The sequence below is a fragment of the Dipodomys merriami genome, unplaced genomic scaffold, assembly GCF_024711535.1.
Source record: "Dipodomys merriami isolate MVZ:Mamm:240054 unplaced genomic scaffold, mDipMer1.0.p SCAF_21, whole genome shotgun sequence".
Taxonomy (NCBI): Eukaryota; Metazoa; Chordata; class Mammalia; order Rodentia; family Heteromyidae; genus Dipodomys; species Dipodomys merriami.
The window spans coordinates 16,695,682-16,721,236 of NW_027203493.1; the positions used below are offsets into that span (position 1 = coordinate 16,695,682).

Sequence of the window (25,555 nt, forward strand, 5' to 3'; positions counted from 1 at the left end):
TCCCCACCCAGCTACCCACTAAGCAAGTCCCTGTTCCTCTCAGCACAATTGGAACTAAGCAGTGAACTCTCATTTTGTATGAACTTTCCAACACACATGTCCCCACCAAGGGCCATAGGAGTGTGGACAAGACCTGCTGACTTTAGAAACAGAAGCACATCAGCCCCCCTGCTCTGAACGCTACACACCTACTGCCCTTAAGTAAATACTAGCAGATAGATAGCATCCTTATGAAAATTAGCCCTTGTTGGAGCTCCTCACCAACTCATCTTTCCCAATGGAACCAGCCCTCAAACGAAAGTGCCCTGACCCACTTCAGACTTCAAAAGAGCTAGCAAAGCCTGCTGCTTAATAGTGGCCTGTGGACATTTGGATTAAGCTTACTGATACAGGATACCAGCCAGGTTCAACTAGTAACGTGGGCAGAGAGGCCACATAGCTCAGCCTCTCTGATAATAGGTACATTAAGGAAAATGCTTTGCAGAGAGTATAATGAATCTTTCAGAGATGGCAGTATATCCTCTTTTGACTTGTGTAACCCTCTTTTAATTTGTTCTAAGTTCATCTCCTGCAAATAGCAGGAGAAAGGTCCTTTTTTTTTTTGGAGGCAGGATTTTACTGTGGAGCCTAGACTAGGCTCAAACTCTAGGATCTGCCTGCCTCAGCCTCTTAAATACTGAGGTTACAGCTATATGACACCTTACCCAGCCTAAAAGATTGTTTTTCCTGGGATTTGGAAATACTAGAATTATCCACCTTTGCTTTGATCTTTCAAAATTGGGCTATGCCTGGACTACTTGATATGCTTGCTCTCTCGCTCTCTCGCTCTCTCGCTCTCTCTCTCTCTCTCTCTCTCTCTTTCTCTCTCTCGCTCTTGTGCTATCTCTCTGTCTCTCTGTCTCTCTCTCTGTGTATCTTCTAAATCCTGTTTTAATCTTTCTTCAAGACCTGAGCCCAGCCTTCCTCAGGAGAGGTGTGATAACGATACGTATTACCCACATCCAAAGCTAGAGGAGTTAGAGAGAACCCAACTCCCTTTCTGACTACCTCTGTGCCCTTAGAAGGCTGTGTAACTCCACAGAGCCTCTGTGTCCTCACCAATAAAAATCACTGGAGATTACATGATGATGCCTATTAAGCACCAACTGTGAGCTGGGCCAGGCTCCTCTGTTTCTCGGGAGCTCAAGGGCTGCCATGGAGGTTCTGTGAATCCTCCCAAAACTTTCCAAGCAGGCCACCTGAGAGAAAGCTCTGTGAGAGGGCAAGTGAGTGGCCATGTTGGGGATGAGCAGAATTGCTCAGGAGAGGAATGGGGCCTCAGAGGAGGGGAGGAGCCTATGGAGGAGAACAGGGAACGACTGGGAAAGGAAGGTGGCCTTGAGCCATGAGTTGCACGTTCTCACCTCCTCAGCCTCCCCCAAAGGCCGTCTTCATCCTGAGGACAGGAGTACAAGAACACCACAACCAAAAAGCCCCCTTGCATGCTGGTTCCCATGTACCCCCTCCATGTCCCTGAGAACAGCTGTTTTCCTGTCAGCTCTAGGGGCTGCTGGATGAGAACTGCCCTGGCTCCCCTCCAGGCCCAGAGACTCACACAAAGCCTGCTCAGTGGGTGAGCTCCACAGGCGAGCTGAAAGTTGCAGCCTAGCCAGCAACACCTTCCTGATGTCAAGTCAAACCCCCACTCAGCACTTCCCAGAATCCTTCAGGCCCTCTTGACTTCCAGAAACAATATGGTCTCCTTCAAGTGCCAAGGAAAATAAGAAGGCATTGGAAGTAGAGAGGGGCAGGGAACAGAGACTCAGAGAAATGTTTCCATGAAGAGAAATCTGTTCTGGTCTGCCTTCCCACAGCAGTCCACTGATAGCCATCTTGTACAGGGCCCAGCACAGGACCAGTAGCTGAAGAATGTCAAGGCTCATAAACATCTCCCATCAGAAAGCCAGGAATGGCCAAAGGCCAGAAATCAGTAGATGAACACATGGACTGGACTCATGGACTGGACGCAGGAAGGGGTTATGTTTTCCCATGAGGCCCTTCCTGCCTCAAAGTACCTGGCTTTGATTTGGGAAACTGGCTTTAACTAGAAACCAGGAGCAAGAACAGGATGGTTGGGTCCTGCCCACCCCATCATTCTTCCATCCACCAGCCTGGCAGAGATATTGTCTCATCTACATTCATGTAAAATTCTAAGGAGCTAAGGATATATATATAGTTCTGTGGTAAAATATATGTGAGGCAATTCCCAGGGCAGAAAAAGAAGGAAGGAAGGAAGGAAGGAAGGAAGGAAGGAAGGAAGGAAGGAAGGAAGGAAGGAAGGAAGGAAGGAAGGAAAGAAGGAAGGAAGGAAGGAAGGAAGGAAGGAAGGAAGGAAGGAAGGAAGGAAGGAAGGAAGGAAGGAAGGAAGGAGAAAAAAACTTTTAATTTTAATTTTAAAATCAGGCAACAATCCTTGATAAGAAATGTACTCATCACCTTGCTCATGTAACTGTGACCCCTCTGTACAGTATTTTCACAATAAAAAAAACTTATCAAAAATTTTAAAATCAAAGCCAAATGCTGGTAGCTTATCCCAGTAATCCTTTCTATTCAGATGGCTGAGATAGGAGAATCCCAGTTCAAAGCCAGCCAGAAAGGTCCATGAGATTCTTATCTCCAATTAGCCACCAAAAAGCTAGAAGTGGCTCAGTGGTAGAGTGCCAGCCTTGGAGGTAAGGGAGTAAGGGCATGAGGCCCTGAGTTCAAGCCCTAGTACTGGCACAAAAAATAAATAAAATTCAGCCAATCTATTGCTTAGACTTGACTACCCTTCAATCCACTTCCCAGTAGAAAAGAGATTTCTAGAAGGGTCCTGAGTTTTTAGGAGAAGCCTTAGTTTCCACTTTCCAGTCACACCTATTTGGTGGGCTTGTTGGTAAGGGCATGAGGCCCTGAGTTCAAGCCCTAGTACTGGCACAAAAAATAAATAAAATTCAGCCAATCTATTGCTTGGACTTGACTACCCTTCAATCCACTTCCCAGTAGAAAAGAGATTTCTAGAAGGGTCCTGAGTTTTTAGGAGAAGCCTTAGTTTCCACTTTCCAGTCACACCTATTTGGTGGGCTTGTTGGGGAGATTTGACAACCTTATAATGATGTTGACAAGGACACATAGCACCTTGATGACTTACAAAAGGTACTTAGAGAACAATAGCCTCCAGCAGGGTAGAGCGCCATCTCCTGGCGGAGTTCAGAAGCACCACAGCTCTGTTAAGGACAGAGACAGCATAGGCAGCATTTAAATGGAGTATAGCAATGGCACCACTGCCACTAGCTGTGAAGTCTAATGAGGATGACCCTTCCTTCCTTTCATCCCTGAGTCCTGAGCTTACCTCTCTGCCCCGCCCCTCAGACCTTCTCATTCTCTCCAGCACTCAGCCTATCTCCATGCTCACTCCCTTCCTCTGAAGACAAGCCTGATGACTTTAGAAAATGGAGTTCAAATCCCAGCTCTGCCTTATACTGGTCATGAGATCTCCTATGATTTACTCGCCCTAACCCAACCCCCAGTTCCCTATCTGTGACCATCCAGGGGACAGAAACTAAATGTGTCTTATCTATCATGAATTTCTTTCTTTCTCTCTCCATCTCTCTCTCTTTCTTTCTTTCTTTCTTTCTTTCTTTCTTTCTTTCTTTCTTTATTTATTTATTTATTTTTGTCGGTTGTAGGGCTTGAACTCAGGGCCTGGGTGCTGTCTCTGAGCTCTTTGGGCTCAAGGTTAGTGCACTACCACTTGGAGCCACAACACCAATTCTGGGTTTTGAATGGTTAATTGGAGATAAGAGACTCAAGGGGATTTTTCTGCCCAGGGCTGGCTTCAAACACTGATCATCAGATCTCAGCTTCCTGAGTAGCTAGGGTTACAGGCTTCAGCCACTGGCACCCAGCTTCTATCATGAATTTTTAATGTGCAATTACTTATGCTACATGAAATAGATGCAAAATTATAATGATAATAGGAGCATTAAATTACCAGGCCCTGTTCTAAGAACTTGGACATAATATTAGGTCATTTAATCTGTAGAACAACTCTGTGATATTGGTACTACAATTATCCCCATTTTTCCAATGGGGAAACTGGATCTCTCATTTATTGGATGATGGTTGGATGGATGGATAGATGATGGATAGATAAATGGATAGATGGATGGATGTAAATAATGAATGGTGAATGTCAATGATGTAAATAGTGAATGGATGGATTCCATGGTGGTTGTAAGAATTATTTGCATTAAAGTGTTTGACTAACTGCTGGTACCTTATCTCTTCCAAGTTCTAAATCTACCCATACCCTCTCAGTTTCCCCTTGAAACAGGGCTGTTCAGATCCAAATCTCTGTCCTTGGACCATATATAGCCACTTCCCAGCTTTCCAGACAGGGTGGTAGCCACATCTGTTTGGATGTGTACACACACATCTCCTTGTACAAATTCTCAAAACAACACAAAAAAAAAAACAAAAAACACAGGACACTGATACAACCAACTCTGCCATGACTGACCCCTCACTACACAGGCATCTGTCGCGTTGATCCAAGGCCTGGCAGACTCTGAGCAACATCTAACCCTCTCCAGGCTGTGGCCCAGGAAGGCCTGTGAAAGCAGGTGGCTAACCAGAGTAGAAGGAATCAAACCAGTTTCATATGGAGAATGGAAAATTGAACACTTAAGAACCATTGAATAGACTGGTTATTTTCCATGCATCCGTCTATGTACATTAACCCTAAAGTCCATAAGAACCCTGTAAGTTAGTCATGTTATCCTCCTTTTACAGATGAGGAAATGAAGGCTCAAATATGTATGAGTCTTGCCCAAATGGAAACTAGCGAAGTAAGGATTTGAACCCAGGCCTGTCAGTTTATGTTCTTGAATTTCCTGTTGTCCAAAACCAAATGACTGAGAAATGCTCTTTGCTTTTCTCCTCTACCAACCACCCCCAACCCCACCCCTTTCTTAGCACCAAGACATGATCTGATCATTCCTCACCTTCTCTTTCCTTGCTGACCCCAAAGTCCATCTGCAGGATGCCTTTCTCATGGTCTATGCAAAAAAAGAGGTGGTCTGAACCCCTAAAAATAAAAACAATAAGCACCCATAGCCCTTTCTACTTGGTAAGTTATGAAGGTATGAGCATACCTGGGTCTCCTGAGGTCACCCATGGGGACCATCATCCCTCCCTTGTCTCTCCTCTGGTGCAGCCTGTGACTCTTACTGGACATCAGTCCACCCCGAGTACTGGACTAAGCGCCACGTGTGGGAATGGCTACAGTTCTGCTGTGACCAGTACAAGCTGGACGCCAACTGCATCTCCTTCTGCCACTTCAACATCAGCGGCCCGCAACTGTGCAGCATGACGCAGGAGGAGTTCATCGAGGCGGCTGGCATCTGCGGCGAGTACCTGTACTTCATCCTCCAGAACATCCGAACGCAAGGTCAGTGCCAGAGGACCCAGCGTGCCTGGGGTGCACACCGGACACCACAAAGGGACCCTTCCTTCCCTACGACTAGCACAGCAAAATTCTACTCTGGTATGGAGTTTTTAAGGAGCAAGCACTGAGAGAGAGAGAGAGAGAGAGAGAGAGAGAGAGAGAGAGAGAGAGAGAGAGAGAGAGAGAGAGAGAGAGAGAGAGAGAGAGAGTGTTAAATGTGTTTTATTTTTTTGTCAGTTGTGGGGCTTGAACCCTGGGCCTAGGCACTGTCCCTCAGCTCTTCAGCTCAAGGCTAGCACTCTACCACTTGAGCCATAGTGCCACTTCTGATTTTCTGGTAGTTAATTGAAGATAAGAGTCTCACAGACTTTTCCTGCCCCACTGGCTTTGAACCACGATCCTCAGATCTCAGCCTCCTGAGTAGCTAGGATTACAGGAGTGAGCCACTAGCACCCAGCTCTCCCTCTTCCTTTCTGTCTGCCTTCCTTCTTTTCTTCCTTCCTTTCTCTCTCTCCTCCTTCCTTCCTTCCTTCTTCCTTCTTTCTTCCTTTCTCTCTCTCTCTCTTTCTCTTTCTTTTCTTTCTTCCTTCCTTTGCCAGCAGTGATGTCTGAACCCAGGGCCTCATGCTGTCATTTAGCTTTTTGGTTTAAGGCTGGCACTCTACCACTTGAGCCACACCTCCATTTCCAGCTTTTTGGTGGCTAATTGGAAATAAGAGTCTCACAGACTTTTATGTCCAGTTTAGCTTCAAACCTTGATCCGCATATCTCAGCCTCATAAATAACTAGGATGCATCCAGCATCTTATTTTTTGTTTTTAATTTTATTGAGACAGGATCTTACTATGTAGGCCAAGGTGGCCTTGAACTCAAGATTCTCCTTGCTCACTCTCTCCCAAGTGCTGGGATTACAGGAATCTGCTACTCTGTCCACTCTAAATTGAGTACATTCTTTTAAAAAAAATAAAAAAAATAAAAAAAGAAAAGACAGACTTAAAATTACATTCAGGATTGACCAGGAAATAGACTGACAACCACAAAATAATGCCATATGAAAGCATAAAGGGTGGAGCTTTCTCCTTTGCTGTCATTTTCACAGGTCTCTCTCCATAACCAATAGGCAGAAGGGAAAATATTAAATAGACCTTCCCTTTCATGTTTCATGAGAAATTGAAATAACTGGCATTTTATTTCCTCCCATTCCTAATAGTCCAGCCTCAAATGGCCAGATGACACCAGTGGTTCTATAGAATGCTTCACTACCCTGAAGATGATGCAGATGGGCATGAAAAGGTTTTAGAGAATATCTAAGTCTGTGTCTCAGCATTACAAGCACAGGAACCAACTTGTGAAGTGACTTTCCCAAGGCCAACCAGCCCACTGTACTGATTCATAGATGCTCAGGGCAAAGACAGAATGGGAGCCACAAAGACCCACGTGATGTCTCTGGCCCCAGCATTTGGAAGCCATAAGGCTCAGGGGAAAATTAATGAGTCTAAGTCCCCACTGGCTCATGTGTCCACTGGGATAATAATGATCCATACTTCCCCAGGCTTCTGCAGAAGATTTAATAGAAGATTATCAGGGCCAGGACAGAAGGAGGTAACTGCAGTCAACCGCAGCCATTTTCATTATCATCTATATCACCAAGAGGCAGAAAGTTTTAAAACTTAAGGAAACACGGCTCAGCTTGATTTTAAGGAAGATCTCTCTGAAACTTAAGATACAAGAGTCAGGAAGCTTCCTGCCACTGGAGGTAACCAAGCAGTCTAGGGCTCCCCTGAATGAAGGGCCTGCTGTGGGGGTAGGAACACCACCAAGAACATTTCAGCTCTGTGAGTCTTTGGCCTCCATTGGCTCCTTCCAGGTCACAAGTGCCTGAGGGCAGGAAAGCCAAGCCTGGCAGCCCTGAACACTGCTTGCCCTGTCCCCTAAGCCAGAGGCAGTGCCTGTACCTGAAAGGAGACAGGACTGAGGGTCTCCCAGCAGCTCCCGGGAAAGAAGCATGAACCCCTACTTAAGACCCCGCCCCGGCCATTCCCAAGGAACAGTCTTGCATAAGAATTCAGAGCAGTAGGGGCTGGGAAGGTGGCTCAGTGGTAGAGCACTTGCCTTGCATGCCTGAGGCCCTGCGTTCCATTCCTGAGTACCACATAAGCAAAAAGAAAAAAGCCGGAAGTGGCGCTGTGGCTCAAGAGCTAGAGCGCTAGCCTTGGGCTGAAGAGCTGAGGGACAGTGCGCAGGCCCAGAGTTCAGGCCTCATGACCAGACCCAAAAAAAAAAAAAAAAAAAAAATTCAGAGCAGTAGAGAAGGACATATTCCATCCAGAAAGAGAAGGCAGATAAGGCAAATGTCAAGTCAACCAAGTTTGTCTCCAGGCCCCAAACAGCTCCATCTGCTTAGATTTCCCACCATGGTTACTTTCTTTGCCTGGAAATTGTTAAAGAAAAGAAAAAAAATAGCTGGGTGCCAGTGGCTACACCTAGCTTTTGGGGAGGCTGAGATCTGAGGATCACAGTTCAAAGCCAGCCTGGACAGGAAAGTCCATGAGACTCTTATCTTTAATTAATGAAGAAAAAGCTGGAAGTAGTGATGTGGCTTAAGTGGTAGAGTGCTATCCTTGAGCAAAAATGAGCTCAAAGACAGTACCCTACAGTCCTAGTTACTTAGGAGGCTGAGATCTAAGGATCACAGTTCAAAACCAACCTGGGCATAAAAGTTTGTAACTCTATGAGTCTCATAAGACCAACATAAAAATCAGAAGTAGAACTGTGGTTCAAGTAGTAGAGCACCAACCTTGAGTGAAAAAGATAAAGGAGAGTACCCTGGACCTGAGTTCAAGTCCCAGTATAGACATTAAAAGAAAAAAAAAAGCCTGTCACTGGTCAGCTTAGAGCTCCATGCACTATGAGTAAGCCAAAGGCTGAGTACTTTCTAACAGGCTACAGCTGCTGCTTCTAATTCTAAGAACCCTCTGGAGTCATAGAACCACAGCCAATGATAGCACTTAAGGTACTCTCCAGGCCAGGAGAACTTCGTGCTGCACAAGAAAAGGATCTACTCACCAGCCTATTTCTTCTGAATTTCTTTCTTTTGTTTCATCAGACAGGCATGTGTACGTATATATTGTGACCAAAGTTTACATGGTCCTAATTTTCCCATAACACATCTGTCATCCAGGAATAGTTAGCAATAGTTAGTTAGCATGGCTTGTCATTTTCAAGAGTATCTCCATTTGGATAGGTAATTAGAGTTCTGGCAGAATAGGATGAAGAACAAGGAAGTTTTGACCAGGAGAGGAGCCATAGGGATTCAAGAACCATCTGGCTTGGTAGGTATTACAGGAGGATTTAAAGGCCCAAAATTGTGAAGCATCGGTCATTAGAGGGAGAGGTTAGAGGGAAAAATTGAGGGCAGAGGTGGCTTTCATAGTGTAGGAGAGGAACAAGCCTCCTCTGTTCTTTTCCTGATCTTATTAGCCTTTTTTTATAGTCAGCTGAGGTGACATGACCAACCAAAACTAATGAAAACATGGCACCAGAAACAAACACTCACAGATGGACCTGCTTCTTATCTTCTCAGTAAACAAGAGTCAGTTCTCATGTTGGAAAAACGTGCCCTTTGTCCTCTCTTGCACTGTGTGTGTGTGTGTGTGTGTGTGTGTGTGTGTGTGTGTGTGTGTGTGTGTGTTGCACCAGGGTTTGAACTTAGGGCCTTGTATTCTTGCTTGTCTTTTTTTACTCAAGGCTGCTGCCTACCACTTGAGCCACCACCCCATTTCTAGCTTTCTGCTGGTTAATTGGAGGCAGGAGTCTCACGGATTTGTCTGCCCGCTGTCTCATCTCCAGGCATTCTAGTTTCCAGGGTTTATAATCAGAGTAATAGACTCACAGAGTCAAGTGGGTGTTCTGCCTCGTGTCCCACTGAGAAGGACCAATAAGCTTACAGACCAAGTGACTGGCAAGACTGCACAGGAGCCAGTGATCCAGCCCAGCTCAAAGCCCCACCCTCTTGGCCCCCAGCCAGGGTTCAAACCCCACTTCTCACAAAAAAAGTTCCTCAGGGGCTCTTTCCAAGTGTTCTTAGAGAACAGGGAGATTAGCCCCTCTTGGGGATGGCTTACAAGTGGTCCTATAAGAGCTACATGACCTCCAACTTTCCTTTTGACATAAACCCACCCCTCCCAGGGGACAATTCCTCCTCTTCCCCCAAAATGCCCTCTCCTGCCTTGGCCAGTGAAAACCAGAACTGCATGCAATAGTTTGTGGATTTTCTTTTCCTTTCCCAGGTTATTCCTTTTTCAATGACACTGAAGAGACCAAAGCCACCATCAAAGACTGTAAGTAATCAAGATGGAACTGCCCAAAGCTATACCCAGGCTATTGTTGGGCTTAATCGTGGGCTTCCTAATGCTTTCACAACCACATTAGAAAGCTAATGAACCCCAACAATGAAAGACCTAGAGAAGAGAGTGGGAAGAAGTAAAATAGCAAGAGCACTATCAAGGTCTGTGCGGCCACTGCTGGGATCTGTAGAATCCCTCCCCTCCCCAAGACTCCATTTCGCAGTCTGTAAAATGAGAGGACTCTGATGAGTTGGAGAAACAATCAAAGTACCACTTAGAGTGAATGTCAGCAGGACAGATGCTCTAAATGCCCGTGTCATTAGGATATGCTGATTACTCACCATTGCAGACCTCAGATTCATCTGGGCTCACTCCATAAGTGAAGATAATAATTGTAAGATGACAGAGGATCTCACAGGCTTTGTGACCCTGAAGACTAACTTTCCCAGGAAGTTTGCCCTTGCCGGTGGAGAAGGTTTAGGAAAGAGGACTTTGCAGCTTCTATGTTCTTAAAGATGATACTGAGTCACGCACCAGTGACCCATGCCTGTTATCCTGCTACTTGGGAGGCTGAGATCTGAGGATCAAGATTCAGAGCCGGCCTAGGCAGGAAAGTCTATGAGACTCTTATCTCCAATTAACGCAAAAACCCAGAAGTGGAACTGTGTCTCAAGTGGTAGAGCACTAGCCTTGAATGAACAGCACAGGGACAACATTCAGGCCCTGAGTTCAACCCCTAAGACAATCTCAAAGAAGAGAAAGAAAAGATGATGATGGTTATTACTGTTGCTATTAATACTGAGCCCTATACAAAGACCCTGTCCCAGAGGATATGAAGCAATGTGGTCCAGAGCAGGCCCTTCCCCATGGACCAGAGGAGCTGGTGATTTCCAGGGCTCTGAGAGCTGCCAGCTCTAGAGACAGACACCAAAGGACTCTCTTTCTTTAAGTCTCATTACAGTCAATTGAGGATTTAGATTATTTGACCCTTGGGGTATTTCATTTGTTGTTCGGTTTGGGGGCTTTATTATAAGAACAACCAAACCCATAACCCCTCTTGTGGAGCAGGCCCTACTTCTTTCCCCATGGACCCTAGCCATTCTCACAAGAGAGAGGAAAGGGAAGGTTACAGGGTGACTGTCAAGTGCAAAGTTCCTGAGGCTAGCACAAGTTTGAACATTTAGCCATAGACCACAGCCCAGAAGAAAAGACAAGGTGGTATACTGGGACTCCTACAGTATTACTGTTTGATCTTGAGTAAAAATTAATAGCCGTTGGTTTATGAAACATGTACCATGTGCTAAGTGTGGAGCTGTGCTAAGCAGCCTTCATACCAGAACCCAGGCAATCCTCATCCTGATTCTAGCAGGTCACATTGTTAGCTCCCTTCACATCTTAGGAATCCCAAGGTTCAGAAATGCAGAGTTGTGGTTCCAACTTAACAAGTTAGAGCCTCTGCTGTACATAAATATGCATGTGCACATGTGTAAGTGTACAACACACATATGCATACCTACCCGGGCCCTTCTATTCACTCTGCTCCTCAATCAGCAGAGACTAAAGATTCAGGGTCCTCTCTAAGTCTGGGCAGAGCTTGACAATAATTCATCATAGAATGACCTTCAACTCAGCCCCTCTTAAGAGCACCAAGACCCAGCAAGCTATGAAATCATCAGAACTATGAAAGGCACAACCAGGTCCCTCTCCACTCTGTTCTTACTCTATACCTGCCTGTATCCCCACCCCCACTGCAGAAATGAGATGAAAGAGAAGCTACATCACACCCAGGAATAAAGACTGCCATGATAGGTGTGTTGCTGGCAGCTCCGTGCTCTTGAGCCTTATAGCATCCCGACACCATCCTGGCACGAGGTGGGGTCAGGTGACTGAGCTGCTAGTATCCTGAAGCTGTGATGAGTTTGACTGGTAAACCATGTGCCCCAGATCCCAATCTCAACTTCTGGAGGACCCTTGACCAATAAATCAGAAGAAATCCTTTGGCCACATTTTAAGTTTCCAATCTCAAGGCCAATTAAGTGTCCAGATCACACAGACAGCAGAGAGTAGGCCAGGCCTCCTCTTATACTCTAGGCAGCCCCAGCTGCAAGGCCATGGCTGAGATGTTGTGGGGCAGGGAGAACCACAGCTAGAAACATCACCAGCATTGGCAAATTAGAAACCAAGTAGCTTCAGGATGCTGCTGAAGACCCAATAGCTGATCTTGGTAGTGGTTTGGGTGCCTGCTTAAACCTTGACATTGAGGTAGCAACTTCATCTCCACTGTTACTACCAGGCAAATAAGGCTTTTAATCTAGTCCAACCCATGAGGACCTTCAAGGCCAGCACCACAGACCTGGAACAGATAGTACAGACAGAATCACCATCCCCAAAATTCCCACCATTGTTGTGATAGGAACAGATATCCATAGCATGAGTGGTTAAGATCCAATGTCTGGTTGATTGCAAATGCTCCACACACCTGAGCTGCTAAGTGGTCATTAAATGCCTATTGAGCACTTCCTTCAAAAAACACACTGAAGTAGAAATTGTAAGCATCAATTTAGGAATGGGAGCTCTCTGGGTTTAAATCCTGGCTTCACTATCTGGATAAAAGTCTTTAAGCTCTCTGGGATTCAAATTCCTCCTCCCAACAATGAAAATCACAACAATATCATACAAGACTGAGATGTCATATGTGGATCACTTACTTAATAAATACTCCATAGAAACCAGCTTTTAATAAGAGGGATCTTTTCAGTCGTGTGAGAGCAATGCTGTGGTTTATACAAAGGAGCACACAGGTGCCATGGGACTCAGAAGGGATCTAACCCAGAGAGTGGTGCTAGGAAGGCTTCTGAAGAGGGGTATGTGACAGCACAAATCAACTGAGTATGAGTGATAAAGAGGAGCCTGTAGGGAAGTCCTGAAAGAGCAAACCATAGCCCATGGGGACTAAGAGGAGACGCTGAGGAGCAGAGAAGAATAAGGTGGGAGATCTTGATGGATCCAGGCTAATGACCTGGATACAACAGGGCAGCACTGTAGAGTGGTTAGCTGGGGAGCAACACTACCCAGTGGCACTGAGAGAGGGCAGCTAAGGCAAGGGTTGTGTGCTTAAAACACAGTTTCCTCCCTTGATGACATAGCTCTTCCTGGGTTTCATGTCACATACATATTAGACTACACAGTAGGTGTGGTTCATGTGGGACAGTGGTTGTTCAATAACCGTTATCAAGTACCTTCTCTATGCCTGGCACTGTGCTAGAATGTTTGAAGGAATACCCATAGGAAATGCATCTTCAAAAGTGCTAGACAGAGAAGTCAATGTGTGATTATGACTGGTTCTCTGAGAGAGGATTTTTGGAGCCAAGGTTGAAAGGAACACACAGACATCTAATGACAGAGCATTCTGGGCCAAAGGAAGAGCAAATGTGAAGGTGCTAGGTAGAATGAAATGCTTCCTTGAGATGCTGGAGGATGGAATGGCTGGGGCAAAGCCAGGAAGGGTCTGAGAGAGGACAGTGAGATTTAATGCAGAGCTGGAGGGACAGCTACTGTACTGCCATTAAGGAACAAAACAAAACAAAACACACACACTCACACACACACAAAATACTCAACTTGGGGATATACATGGATATTTCAGATTGTCAAATTATAGCGTGAGTTATGTACAATTCAACCAAGTTAATGTCTTACTTCCTACCTTTTATAAGCTTCATCGTGCCCTTTTTTTTTTTAATCTGTATGTCACACCAAAGCCACAGAGATCTAAAACTGTGAATATTAAAATGGGGACTTCTGCATTCCAGTTGGCTAGGGAGTCCTAAGTCCTCATCTGGCCCACAAGGAAGTCCCTATATGGCTGGCCAGCCATCCCCAGAATCGCCACCTCCCAAATTCCTGGCATGGGGGCCTGCCCTGTGGGTGCTTTCTCCAGGCCAGCCTTTAACATTTCTCCATTATCTGGGACTTCTTCTTCACTTCCTGTTTACCTTTGAGCATAGCCATCCTCTTGGTGAGGCCTTTCTGGAAGTAGGTACTTCTCCTCCTCATTTCCTGTCTGATGTTTTGCCCCTTCATGTCATTGAAAGCAATGGGCAACCTGTCCTTTATGCATGGGGGTTTGCCTGGTCCATTTGTCTTTCAAGTCCATGTGAACACATCATGCACCTATGTATTTGTTCCTGTATCCCCGTATAAGCCCACATCCCAGACTGCAGCAAGTCCCCAGGTTTGAACACACACGTTCCTTCTGAATGACACACAATGGCCTCTTTGTCCCTTCCCTCCACTGATCATGCACAGAATGCCTTAACACAGTCTCTTTTACCATAGAGGTCATCAATTAACGTATCAGTTTGGTACAGTTTGGGGTTCCAAGTGGCCTCTATATCCTTTCCACTGCTACAAGTCATTCTGTTTCAGATGCTGATTCCAACTGCTTGAAAACAAATGGCATCAAAAGTCAAGACTGCCACGGTCATAGTCGAACAAGTAAGTGCAGAGACATTCATCCGTCATTCCAAAGGCAACACAACCTACCTGAATATGCTTTGAAAGAAGATTTAAGCCCCACCAGTTACTTCCCCAGGGAGCTAGTAAGGGAAACCATGATTGCTTTTTCATACTTGTCATCAATATCAGGGTTATTTCTTTTCATTTGAAAATGGAATTTCAACAATTAAAGGGAGGAAGTAAACCAATGTTCTAGTGTTTGTAAAGGAGGGTTTTATTTTTCCTAGTCTATTGTAGGCCCTTCTCATTGAAGTACTCAAGGGAGAATAGTGAAGAAAACACTAGGAGATGGCAGTTCGGTGAGCCCTAACCAGCATTAAGACATCTCCCGGGGCAAGGTGAAACTTCATCCCACAGATGAGGGTGTAGAAAGCCATCCTTTCCAAGCTCTAATCACTTGCTAACAATTAAATCACGAAACCCCCTAATCTATCCCGTAGCACTGGGACTCATCAGATAAAGAAACTAGAGAGATTTGCCTTTAGGGAGCTACAGAGGCAAATGCAAGACCCAAACCTAGGTAGTTGAACCCCGAACGAGTCTCAACTATTTTATCATGGAATAAGAGAAATGCTAGCTTTTTGTGAAAAATGAAATATCAGGATAGTTGTGGGTTGTAAGATCCTAGTATATCAGTACTACCTGTCAGAAGAACGAAAAGATCATTTCCTTCATTCTATAAAAATTAATCCACAGAAGCCAGGCACTAGCTCACACCTATAATCCCAGAACCTCAGGAAGCTGACATCTGAGTATCACAGTTTGAAGCCAATTTGAAAAGAAAAAAAAAAAAAAACAAGAAACCCTGCTTTACTAGCAGGGTTTACTAGCAAACCTGCTTTACTAGCAAAAAAGCTGGAAGAAGAGGTGTGGCTCAATTGGTAGCACTATGGCCTTGTTTGAAAAAGCAAAGCAAGAGCAAGGGGCTCTGAGTTCAAGCCCCAGAACCAGCACACACACACACACACACACACACACACACACACACACACACACACACACACACACATACACACACACACACACACAATCATTAATCCATAGTTTCGATGAACAAAAACAACAGAACATCTGTGAGCCACAGTGTTGTTACTGTAAATTTACAATAAACTCTGTATGTGAGTTTATCTACTGCTTTGTCAAGGAGGGACATTTCAAAGCTGAAGAACACACAATCACACTGAGAAATAACCCTGTAGAGCTTCTATTCTCCTGGGTAATGAGAAATTATATAACTTGTTTTTACTTAAAATTTAAAAAATTTGAGTAGCTAATGTTTCCCCTTTCTTTCCAAAAGGCCTCCAAAGTTCTCATCTATGGGAATTTGTGCGAGACTTGCTTCTGTCTCCTGAAGAAAACTGTGGCATCTTGGAATGGGAAGATAGGGAACAAGGTATTTTTCGGGTGGTTAAATCAGAAGCCCTGGCAAAGATGTGGGGACAAAGGAAGAAAAACGACAGGATGACGTATGAAAAGTTGAGCAGGGCTCTGAGGTAAGTTAATAGCATAAAAATACCATGAGCCTTCAAAGACAAGTTACATAAAATGGCCAACCATAGAAAATTACCCCATTTTGCTGCTTTTTACTTGATATTGGAAAGGCCATGAGACAAAACATTGGTTCTTAGTTACAGGTGGGATTATGGCTTGTAAATTGACACACCATCATTTTTGTTCTCATTGGCAGTGTTCCCTAGGGATCACTCTAAATCCAGACCCATCCCCCCTCTCCTCTCTCTGTCTCTCTGTCTCTCTGTCTCTCTGTCTCTCTGTCTCTCTCTCTTTCTCTCTCTCTCTCTCTCTCTCCCTACTTTGTCTCTTTCTCCTTCTCTCCCTCTCTCCCTCTCTCCTCTCTCTCTCTCTCTCTCTCTCTCTCTCTCTCTCTCTCTCTCTCTCTCTCTCTCTCTCTCTCTCTCTCTCTCTCTCTCTCACACACACACACACACACACACACACACACACACACACACATATTCTAAATGGAACATGGTAATGTTCAGTCTTCTTGATATCTGGGACATGTTTAAATGTAAGTTGATAATACAGTGTAAAAATGCAAGGAGAGCCAAAGCCCAGCTTTGTCATCTGAGAGGAGTAAAGAGAATGTATTTGTGAATGTATTTGCAAAGTTCTCTTCTATTTGTTTTCAGATACTACTATAAAACAGGAATCCTGGAGCGGGTTGACCGAAGGTTAGTGTATAAATTTGGAAAAAATGCACATGGTTGGCAAGAAGACAAGCTGTGATCTGTTCTGGGCACCGAGAGCATTTTATGGATTATTGTCTTTTCATAAATTGGAATGCAATCGACATTGGAAAGTCTTTATAAAAAAAAAAGCCTGCAAATGTGCTGATAAAATTTCTCCACATCTCATCTCAGCATACATTTCGATTCAGTCATCTACTTGGGGGAGATTTTAGGAACTCATGAAATCTTCTTCACTCCAAAGGGAGGAAGGGTTCTCTTATGGTAACTTGATTATTTTTCCCTAATGACGTGTTCATAGCCACAGTAGCTACTATCTGGTGCTGTCCAAAGGATAGGATCTAATTCTCATTAGAGGCATGTCCAGTCCTCTGATTTCCAAGGTTCAAAGGTTTTTCAGGTAATAACTGAGGCAGCTCATACAAGAAAAACAGAAATCATGATTAGTTTGTAGTTTATAGTAAAAGAGGGTAAGATGTAAGATATGTGTACTTTAGATTTTTTAAATCATCACAGTTAAATTCTATAGAAGAGTTTCTTAATAAGAGCTAAGCCATTAAATTGGGATCAAATTGAATTTAGCCTAGGTTAATATTAAGTTTCTTAACCAGAACGTCTTTTGGACCACTTAGCAAAACTCCTATTGCTTCTCAAGTTCCACTCTTACAATTAGTCCCATTATGAATTATTACTGATATTTCCCTCCCCTATTCCTCCTAACTGGTGGCTGGCATTGAACATGCAAAGAGCTGGTCAACAGACACTTGCCTCAATTTCCAAATCACTTCTGTTTCTTTGATTCAAGCCATCAAAACTATAAAAATCAAAACCCATTGATTCTGTCTGGGGTCAAGATGTTAAATCTTTCTAAAGCTGGAAATGCCGCAACACCTTGTGATGGCCAATTAAATGTGAGTCTCTTGTTTTGTCTTTTTGCCTGGTATATACTCAAGCTCAAAAACCTATTTCCTTTACCAAAATGGCAACAGTGAATTATACCAATAAATATTCACACGTTAGAGTCTGCACTGATACTTTCTCATCGGTTGCCGGTATGTTACAACCTGATGGACTGGCCCTGGAACTTGGACTTCACCAGAGCTGGGATTGTCCAGTGATGAGACACTGAGCCACAATCCCAAGCTGCAGACCTCCATGCTTAGAGCTTAACTTCTAAAGTGACTTGTTTTTTTAAAAAAAAATGTGAATTACTGTAAAATAATCTATTTTTGGATTCATGTGTTTTCCAGGTGGATATAGTTTGTAAAACAATGTGAATAAAATATTTAACATATACGTGTGTCTCTGTGTTGTTCCACTCAGAGTGGCAGGCTCAGCTAAGTATTATCAACCTTTGATAACTCATTTCCTAGAAAGTAGGAAACGGAAGTTTTTTTCCCGAACCTCAGATCATGTAAGAAATGCATGGAACTGTCTTATCCACCACTTTTGATATCATAAAACAGGGTTTCCATCATCAAATGGAGCCCAGGGGCTGCTGTAACTGGCATGTGTTTCTGTTAGATGCACATAGCAGGTGTTTATTTATTTGCCTGTTGTTTTGAGGTTGTATTTTATTTCTTACTTGGGAATTAAATTTTACTATTTAGACATCAGGTTTACATTTTTTTAACATGTCTGAGGACTTTGTGATTCATGCTTATAATCCTAACTACTCAGAAGGCTGAGATGTGAAGATTGCAGTCTGAAGCCAACCTGCGCAGACAAATCCAAGACTCATATTTCCAGTTAACTAACAAAAAGTTCGAAGTGGAGCTGTGGCTCAAGTGGTTGAATGCTAACCTTGAGTGAAAAAGCTAAAGGGCAGTGCCTAGGCTATAAGTTCATGCTCTAATACTAGAGAGAGAGGGAAAAAGTATTTTCTCAGCACTGGAGGCTAGAGGTCTGAAGTCAAAGTATTGCCAGAGCCCCACTTCCACCTGAGGCTCTGAGAAAGCACCTTTGCTTCTTCCAGCCTTTGGAGCCAGGTGTTCCTTGGCCTGTGGCTGCAAAAGGCCAATCTCAGCAGCCATCATCACAGCTTGCTCTTCCTTCTCCCATTCAATCTCTTAAGACACTTCTTTCTGCACCTGGAGGAACAGGGTGATCTTATCTTGAGCTGCCAAATTCTCCCAAAAAGATTACATTCACAAATTTCAGGATTTGGGACGTGGGAGTAGGGACTATCATACGTCAGTCTGCCCTCACACTCTTTAAAGCAGTTAAGCATATAGCTCTATAATACAATTCATTAAAGGACTGACATACTAGGGCTTATTCAAACTGTTACATTTTAGGAAATAATACTGAACCAAAATAACAAAAAGTAAAAACAACAGACATATGCAAACCTCACTGATCTAAAAGTTAAATAAGGCAAGTTAAATACTTCTCTGTAGTAAGTATTTGCAATACACTTTCCCTAGCAAACTTACTATGTCTTCATAGGTCATTGTTCTGAGTTTTTCATAACTTCAGAGATTTAGAGATCTTTCTGAGTTCATTCACATTAACCTTTCACATCTTTCAAAGCTCTAAAAGGGGTTTAAAAGCCTTCGATTGTCTTATCAAAGAGTTTAAGGTAGAATTTGGCCTTTTGCCCTGTAGACAAGCCAGGAACCAAGAGGTGAAGAAATGGCCCAAGCAGCCTTTTGAGGTTTTTCTCCCAAAATGTTCTAACAAGTCCCTAAAAGTTCATTTCTTCTGACACATTACAAAGCAGCAATGCTCTTTGTCACAGAAAGAAGAGATAAATGTGTCTATTTTTTGCTCGTTTTTCAATGTCAAGCATTAACCCAATGCCTCACACTTACTAGACTAGTACTCTATTATTAAGCTACATGCTCAACCCCAAAGTAAACCATTTTAACCAAAATCCTGACCTTTACTCTGAAACTAGTCTGGTGATACTTTGCAGTGTTTCTCAAAGCCCATATGGTGTGCACCTTTTAGAAGAACAAGTTATAAGTGAGGGGGGGGGGTGTTTGTTTCTTTCTTTTTTTTTCTTTTTTTTTTCAGTCATGGAGCCTGAACTCTGGGCCTGGGCGCTGTCCCTCAACTCCTCAGCTCAAGGCTAGCACTCTACCACTTTAGCCACAGCACCACATCCAGCTTTTTCTGCTTATGTGGTGCTAAGGAATCAAACCCAGGGCCTTATGCATGCAAGGCAAGCACTCTACCACTGAGCTACCTTCCCAGCCTAAGTATAGATTTTTAAACATCAGAAGTATAGCTGGATCCTAGTGTCTCATGCCTATAATCAGGAGGCTGAGATTTGTGGATCCTGATTTGAAGCCAGCCTGGTCACACAAATCTTACAGATTCTCACCTCCAATTAACCACCACCACCACCACCACCAACAACAACAACAACAACAAAAACAGAAATGGAGGTGTGGCTCAAGTGATAGAGAGCAATTCTTGAGGAAAAAAATCAAATGAGATTGTGAAGCCCTGAGTTCAAGTCCCAGTACCAAAAAAAAAAAAGTCAATTTTTAGAATGATATGCTATTCATTCACAATTGGGAATTCACTATTGAGCACAAGTACATAAATTTAATTCCTATGTCTGAAAACACAACAGTCACAACGTCCTGAAATGCAGGAAGAATTTAGGTAGGATAGTTTGACAGGAGAGTCAAGAAGTTGGCAGTAAAAAAATAAGAATTTTTATCTATCTGCTAGTGGCCTAGTAGTTTTGTAAAGGTCACACACATCTCAGGAAGTTGAGAGTTAGCACAAATCATGTTTATCTTTATTGTTCTGTAGTACTGGGCCTTGTGTGTGCTAGGCAAATGCCCTACCACTGAACTACATCCCCAGCCACTGATTAGTTGGGGTTTATTTTTGTTGTTGTTTTGAGACAGAGTCTCACTATGTTACTCAAGCTGGTCTTGAACTTGCTATGTAATCCAGGATGGCCTCAAATTTGAGAACCTCATGCCTCTGCCTCCCAAGTGCTGGGATTATGAGTGAATTCAAACTAATTTTGGAAATGAAGGTAGGAAGAGGATTTGCAACCAAAAGGTGTTTTCATTTAGAGTTCAGAATTCACCCTTAAAGTCTTCCATGTAATTTTCAAGAACAAGAGGCAAATAGGATTTTTTTTTTAAATAAGAAAGTAACTGAGCCTGGTGCCAGTGGCTCACATCTGTAATCCTAGCTACTCAGGAGGCTGAGATCTGAGGATCGAAGCTCAATGTCAGCCTGCGCAGGAAAGTCCTTGAGACTCTTATCTCTAATTAACCACCAGGAAACTGGCATAGCACTGTGGCTCAAGTGGTAGAGCACTCGCCTTGAGCTGAAGAGCTCAGGGACAGCACCTAGGCCCAGAATTCCAGCCACATGACCTAAAAAACAAAAGGAGGAGGGAGGAGGAGGAAGAAGTAGGAGGAGGGGAAGAAGAAGAAAAGGAGAAAGAGGAGGAAGAGGAGGAGGAGGAAGAGGAGGAAGTGGAAGAAGAAGAGGAAGAAGAGGAAGAGTAGGAGGAGGGGAAGAAGAAAAGGAGGAAGAGGAGGAGGGGGAGAAGAACAAGGAGGAGGAGGAGGAGGTGGAGAAAGTAACTGGGGTTATGAAGGGTTATTTTTAAACTCCCAAGAAGTAATTTAGCTTACAGATAAGAAATATAAGTGGTGTTCAAAGTTAGGACATGTGCTATTTCCTAAGTGTTCCAGAAGGCTGTTTGGAAGACTACTTAACACAGTAACTGGTTACATCAGCCCTTTCATATTTAAGGGTAAACAACTAACACAGACAATCACATTCCAAAGTATATATGAAGCCAAAAGAAATCAAACACCATTCTTCTCTTCTTACATACAGATTATTTTATTGTAAAAATGTAAGCAATCATATCGAAAAGGATGCTGTGTTAGCATAAATGCAAGTTCAAGTGAGAAAAAAAATCTGATCATTACAAATAGGAATAAACATCAAACTATCATGGTCTAAGTTTGTTTTCTTTTCCTGCAGACACTGACAGATACATTGTGTTTTTCCTATAAGGACCTTAGAAAAATAAAAATTTTTGAATGGATCATTTTTATATTTTCTCAGAGAATTATAGTCATTTTTATATAATAGGCCATGAGTGATAGGCAGACTTACTGATTTCACCAAGTTATTTTTTAATCAAACAAAATCATATCTCTGACTAGAAACTTTCCTACTAGTCATTTTAAATGAATAATCCAACCAACTTCCATGTGCAACTAGTTAAATGATCTGTAAGCCCTAACCTTTAATTTCCCCTAGGGAAACAGCATTAAAAGTATTGCTAGAGAAATCTGGATTATCATTTTAAAGACATTAGCTTTCAGGTGTGCATCTTAGCACTGAAGAACCTTCCAACCAGTGGTGATCAGATGACAGATGAAAGTTGTGCTTTTCCCAGGTGAGGCTCTGCCAGGAGGAGGCCCAGAGCTCACAAGTTAGATTTCTCCTTTGCAGCCAAGTGAGACCCCACCTGTGTATAGGTGTGAATGGCGTTCTGTGTAAAGATAAAACAGAAAACAAAAAACAAACAAGCTAGCAGCAGGTCAATGAACTCATGGGCAGTAACTTACTATTGATCTTCACTTAAATTTGAACACAAATAAAAATAATAATTCAAAATTCATTCACTGTAAGCAGTTTTACATTGTCCAGAGCAAAAATTTTGTAAAGATGTTCTTCATATCTCAAATGAATTTCTCAATGGCTGTTTAAAAAAAAAATCTATTAGGGGCTGGGAAGGTGGCTCAGTGGTAGAGCGCTTGCCTTGCATGCATGAGGCCCTGGGTTCGATTCCTCACACCACATAAGAAAAAAGAAAAAAGCTGGAAAGTGGCGCTGTGGCTCAAGTGGAAGAGCATTAGCCTTGAGCTGAAGAGCTGAGCGACAGTGCCCAGGCCCAGAGTACAGGCCCCACTACCAGATCCCCCCCACCAAAAAAATCTATTAGGCTGGCATCAGTAGCTCACACTTATGATCCTGACTACTCAAAAGGCTCATATCTAAGGATCTCTATTTGAAGCCAGACCAGGCAGGAAAATCCCTGTGACTCTTGTCTCCAGTTAACCACCGAAAAGCTAGAAATGGAAATGTGGCTCAAGTGGTAGAGTACCATCCTTGAGTGAAAAAAGCTAAGGGATAGTACCTGGGCCCTGAATTCAAACCCCAGTGAAGGAAGGAAAAGGAAGGGAAGGGGCAGGGAGGGGAAGGGAAGGGAAGGGAGGGGAAGAGGGGAAGGGAAAAGTTATAAGGAATGATCCCTGAAGAGAACATGCTAAAGGGAAACCAAAGTACATCTTTTCCATCTACACATCCCCTGCCACAGCTGAGCCGGGCTGGGCTCACCTTAGACTTCTCAGTATTGTACTTGTCCAAAAGAACCTGGATTCGGGCCCCATAGTCAGGGTGGACATCAGTGAAGTTCTTCACCTGGAACATTAGAAGCACAAAGTAAGTGTGGCCTAGCCCTTATGAACTCCCAGTGTCTCTGTCCCTGTGTTTCCTCCATAGGAGGCTGTCCCACTTGGTAGTTATCAAGCACATTTTGAAGAAAGACTTACGGATCTGGAGATAAAAATCTACCATGAGTGGCTGAGCGACCTTGGGTAAGTCACTTAACTTACCTGAGCTATAGTGTCTCTCCCCCTAAGTGAGCAAAACAATGTGCCTATGTGTCTATCATATAAAGAGTAAATATTTGGTCTTTGTCCTAGGAGGCCCTCAAAACTTCCTGTCTTCTTGTGCTACTGAGATGACTCATGGAGGACCTAGAGCTGGTGCCAAAAAGAGCAAGTGTGTGTCTAAAAGGTTGGAGCCTCCAGTCTCACTGGTGGGTTTCCAGGGAAGACAGAGGAACTGGAGACTGGGTTGAATCAGCTATGGCCAATGATATGATCAGCCATCCTATGTGATGAGACCTCCATAAGACCCCATACCACAAGGATCAGGGCACTTCCTGGTGTGAGAAGCCCTTCCTACTCACCTCTCTTCTATTCTGTTCCTTCAACTCATTCCATTCCATTGATTCAACTAATTTCCTGAGTTGTATTCTTTATAACAAATGGGCAGTTCCAAATAAAGTGATCTCCATGAGTCATTCTAATCCACTATGAAATCTGGGAGCACAAGGACTCCTGAATCTGAGTCCACACTTGGGTAGCTGGAATATCTCATCTGGCATCTAAAGTGGGAGCAATCTTATAAAGTTGCTGAATCCTCTATCTGGGGGTTCTGACACTAATTCCAGGGATTACTGTCAGAGCTGAACGAACTGCAAAACACCCAGTTATTGTCAGAGAATCAGAGAATTGCTTGTTGGGGAAGGGAGGGGTCAAATGCAACACTGGCAATCAACTTCATAGAATATTAATGAGAAAAGCACACGTGGGAGGAGTTGCAGTTACTTGTGAAGAGCTGACACTGGTAGTGCTGGGCCACACCACTGATGTCAGGCTGGAATCCCTGACATTGGCTGAGGCCCAGCAGCAGGAGACGGCATCACCAGCCTACAGGAAGCCCATGCAAGAGAACCCTTCCAAGGCCCTGAGCCCAGTTCTGCCACTTATAAGCTGTTTTAACCATTCTTCTAGTTACAACCTACTCTGCATATGTCACTGAGCACCATCAGGCTGCCCGCACACCCTTCACTCATGCCCTTGATATGCCCAGGATATGAAAGGATTCCTAGCTTTACCAAATGTGTATGCCTATTGCACGCCAGAAAACCAGAATCAAAGGGTTTCGCATACCTCAGTGAGAGGCCATCAGAATCACCCTACGCCTCTATGGAAAATGTTCATCTCACCTTGTTAGAGCAGCTCAGTTCAGTTCTCCCCTACCCTCCTGCCCCCAGAAAATAGGCAAAGTTGTGTCTGAATGAAGGTCAAGGTGTCATAATATTAAGACTGTAGGCAGTCTTCAAGTCACAAATTTCCAATTACTATTTTATATCATCGAAACCTTAAGCACAACTGTAGCAGAGCCATATTTTCATATCACACACTTACGATCTTGCACAGAAATGGAATTAGATAACACAGGAGAGAATCTACCCTGAACCCAACTAAATTATTACACATTGGAAAATGGTTAAGATCAGCAAATATACTATACCAGACAAAACATGAAGAGGAGGGGAATAGAGGAGAAGGAAGGGGTAGGGAGGGGAGGGGAGATTCTTTTAGCTCAAGTAAAATAGCAATGACAACTCACTTTGTAAGTTTTCTCCCTTGCAAGATAGTTCTGCATTATTTTCTTGTGCCAGCAGGTGTCACCCTTCAGTACACCAAGACCAACTCACCGCTTTCTTCTGGATGAAAAGTTGTGCATCTTTCAGATGACCAGCAATGTTCTCACACAGGCGCTTCCTCTCCTCCTCACTTAGCACTTTCGTGTAGAAATCCCTCACCTGCTCAGCAATAGGAGAGGGTAAAGAATCAAATAACCCATTTATCACAAGCAGAACTGACCCCAAATGTTACTTTTGAAATGATGAGTCATCATTTTTTTAATTGAAGAATTTAAACTCACATATGTTGAGTGTTTCACTTTTTGTCTTGCATTCACTTTTGGAAATAGCTCCTAACTGCTTTCAAATAATATTCTTTGCAGTCAGTGTTTATAAATTTCTTATAAGCAGAATTAAATACCTTACCACATTCTTAATACTGACAAGTCCAGAATGAGCAGACTCCTTTCGATGTAAATTTAGCATAATCCAACCTTTGATGAATTCACCCAGAAATAGGGAATTTTAATTAATTCATTTATATTAATTTCGATCTTTAATTATTCAGAAGCCAAGATTTGTTAAACAAGACCGATATTAATAGTGATAAACTGCTTAGATTATTGGGATTACCTCCAAAATGCATGCCAATAACAATAGATAGGACCTTACTGCCAGGTATATGAGGGCTAGTGGCCTCTGCTAAATTCAGAAACCTGAGTTGTAGAAATGATTTTACTCTAACATTTCATTTATTCATTTCAAAAATGTTTACGGAGGGGCTGGGAAGGTGGTTCAGC

At 43.4% G+C, this 25,555-nt stretch overlaps 2 protein-coding genes across 3 annotated transcripts in view; one reads left to right on the top strand and one right to left on the bottom strand.

The window, feature by feature from the left end:
• Elf5 (E74 like ETS transcription factor 5) overlaps positions 1 to 17,833 on the top strand; it is a 33,772-nt gene extending 15,939 nt beyond the window's left edge. For both annotated transcript variants that reach the window (XM_070032611.1, XM_070032612.1), the window contains 5 exons: positions 5,237 to 5,470; positions 9,756 to 9,806; positions 14,241 to 14,309; positions 15,628 to 15,823; positions 16,481 to 17,833. In XM_070032611.1, coding sequence (XP_069888712.1) covers positions 5,237 to 5,470; positions 9,756 to 9,806; positions 14,241 to 14,309; positions 15,628 to 15,823; positions 16,481 to 16,577 — 647 coding nt within the window. In that variant the 3' untranslated portion in view covers positions 16,578 to 17,833. The remainder of the gene's footprint in view (positions 1 to 5,236; positions 5,471 to 9,755; positions 9,807 to 14,240; positions 14,310 to 15,627; positions 15,824 to 16,480) is intronic.
• A 3,510-nt stretch (positions 17,834 to 21,343) lies between these two features.
• Cat (catalase) overlaps positions 21,344 to 25,555 on the bottom strand; it is a 37,510-nt gene continuing 33,298 nt past the window's right edge. Inside the window, exons 11-13 of the mRNA XM_070032613.1 lie at positions 24,828 to 24,935; positions 22,874 to 22,957; positions 21,344 to 22,025 (exon numbers count right to left, since the gene is read on the bottom strand). Coding sequence (XP_069888714.1) covers positions 21,960 to 22,025; positions 22,874 to 22,957; positions 24,828 to 24,935 — 258 coding nt within the window. The 3' untranslated portion in view covers positions 21,344 to 21,959. The remainder of the gene's footprint in view (positions 22,026 to 22,873; positions 22,958 to 24,827; positions 24,936 to 25,555) is intronic.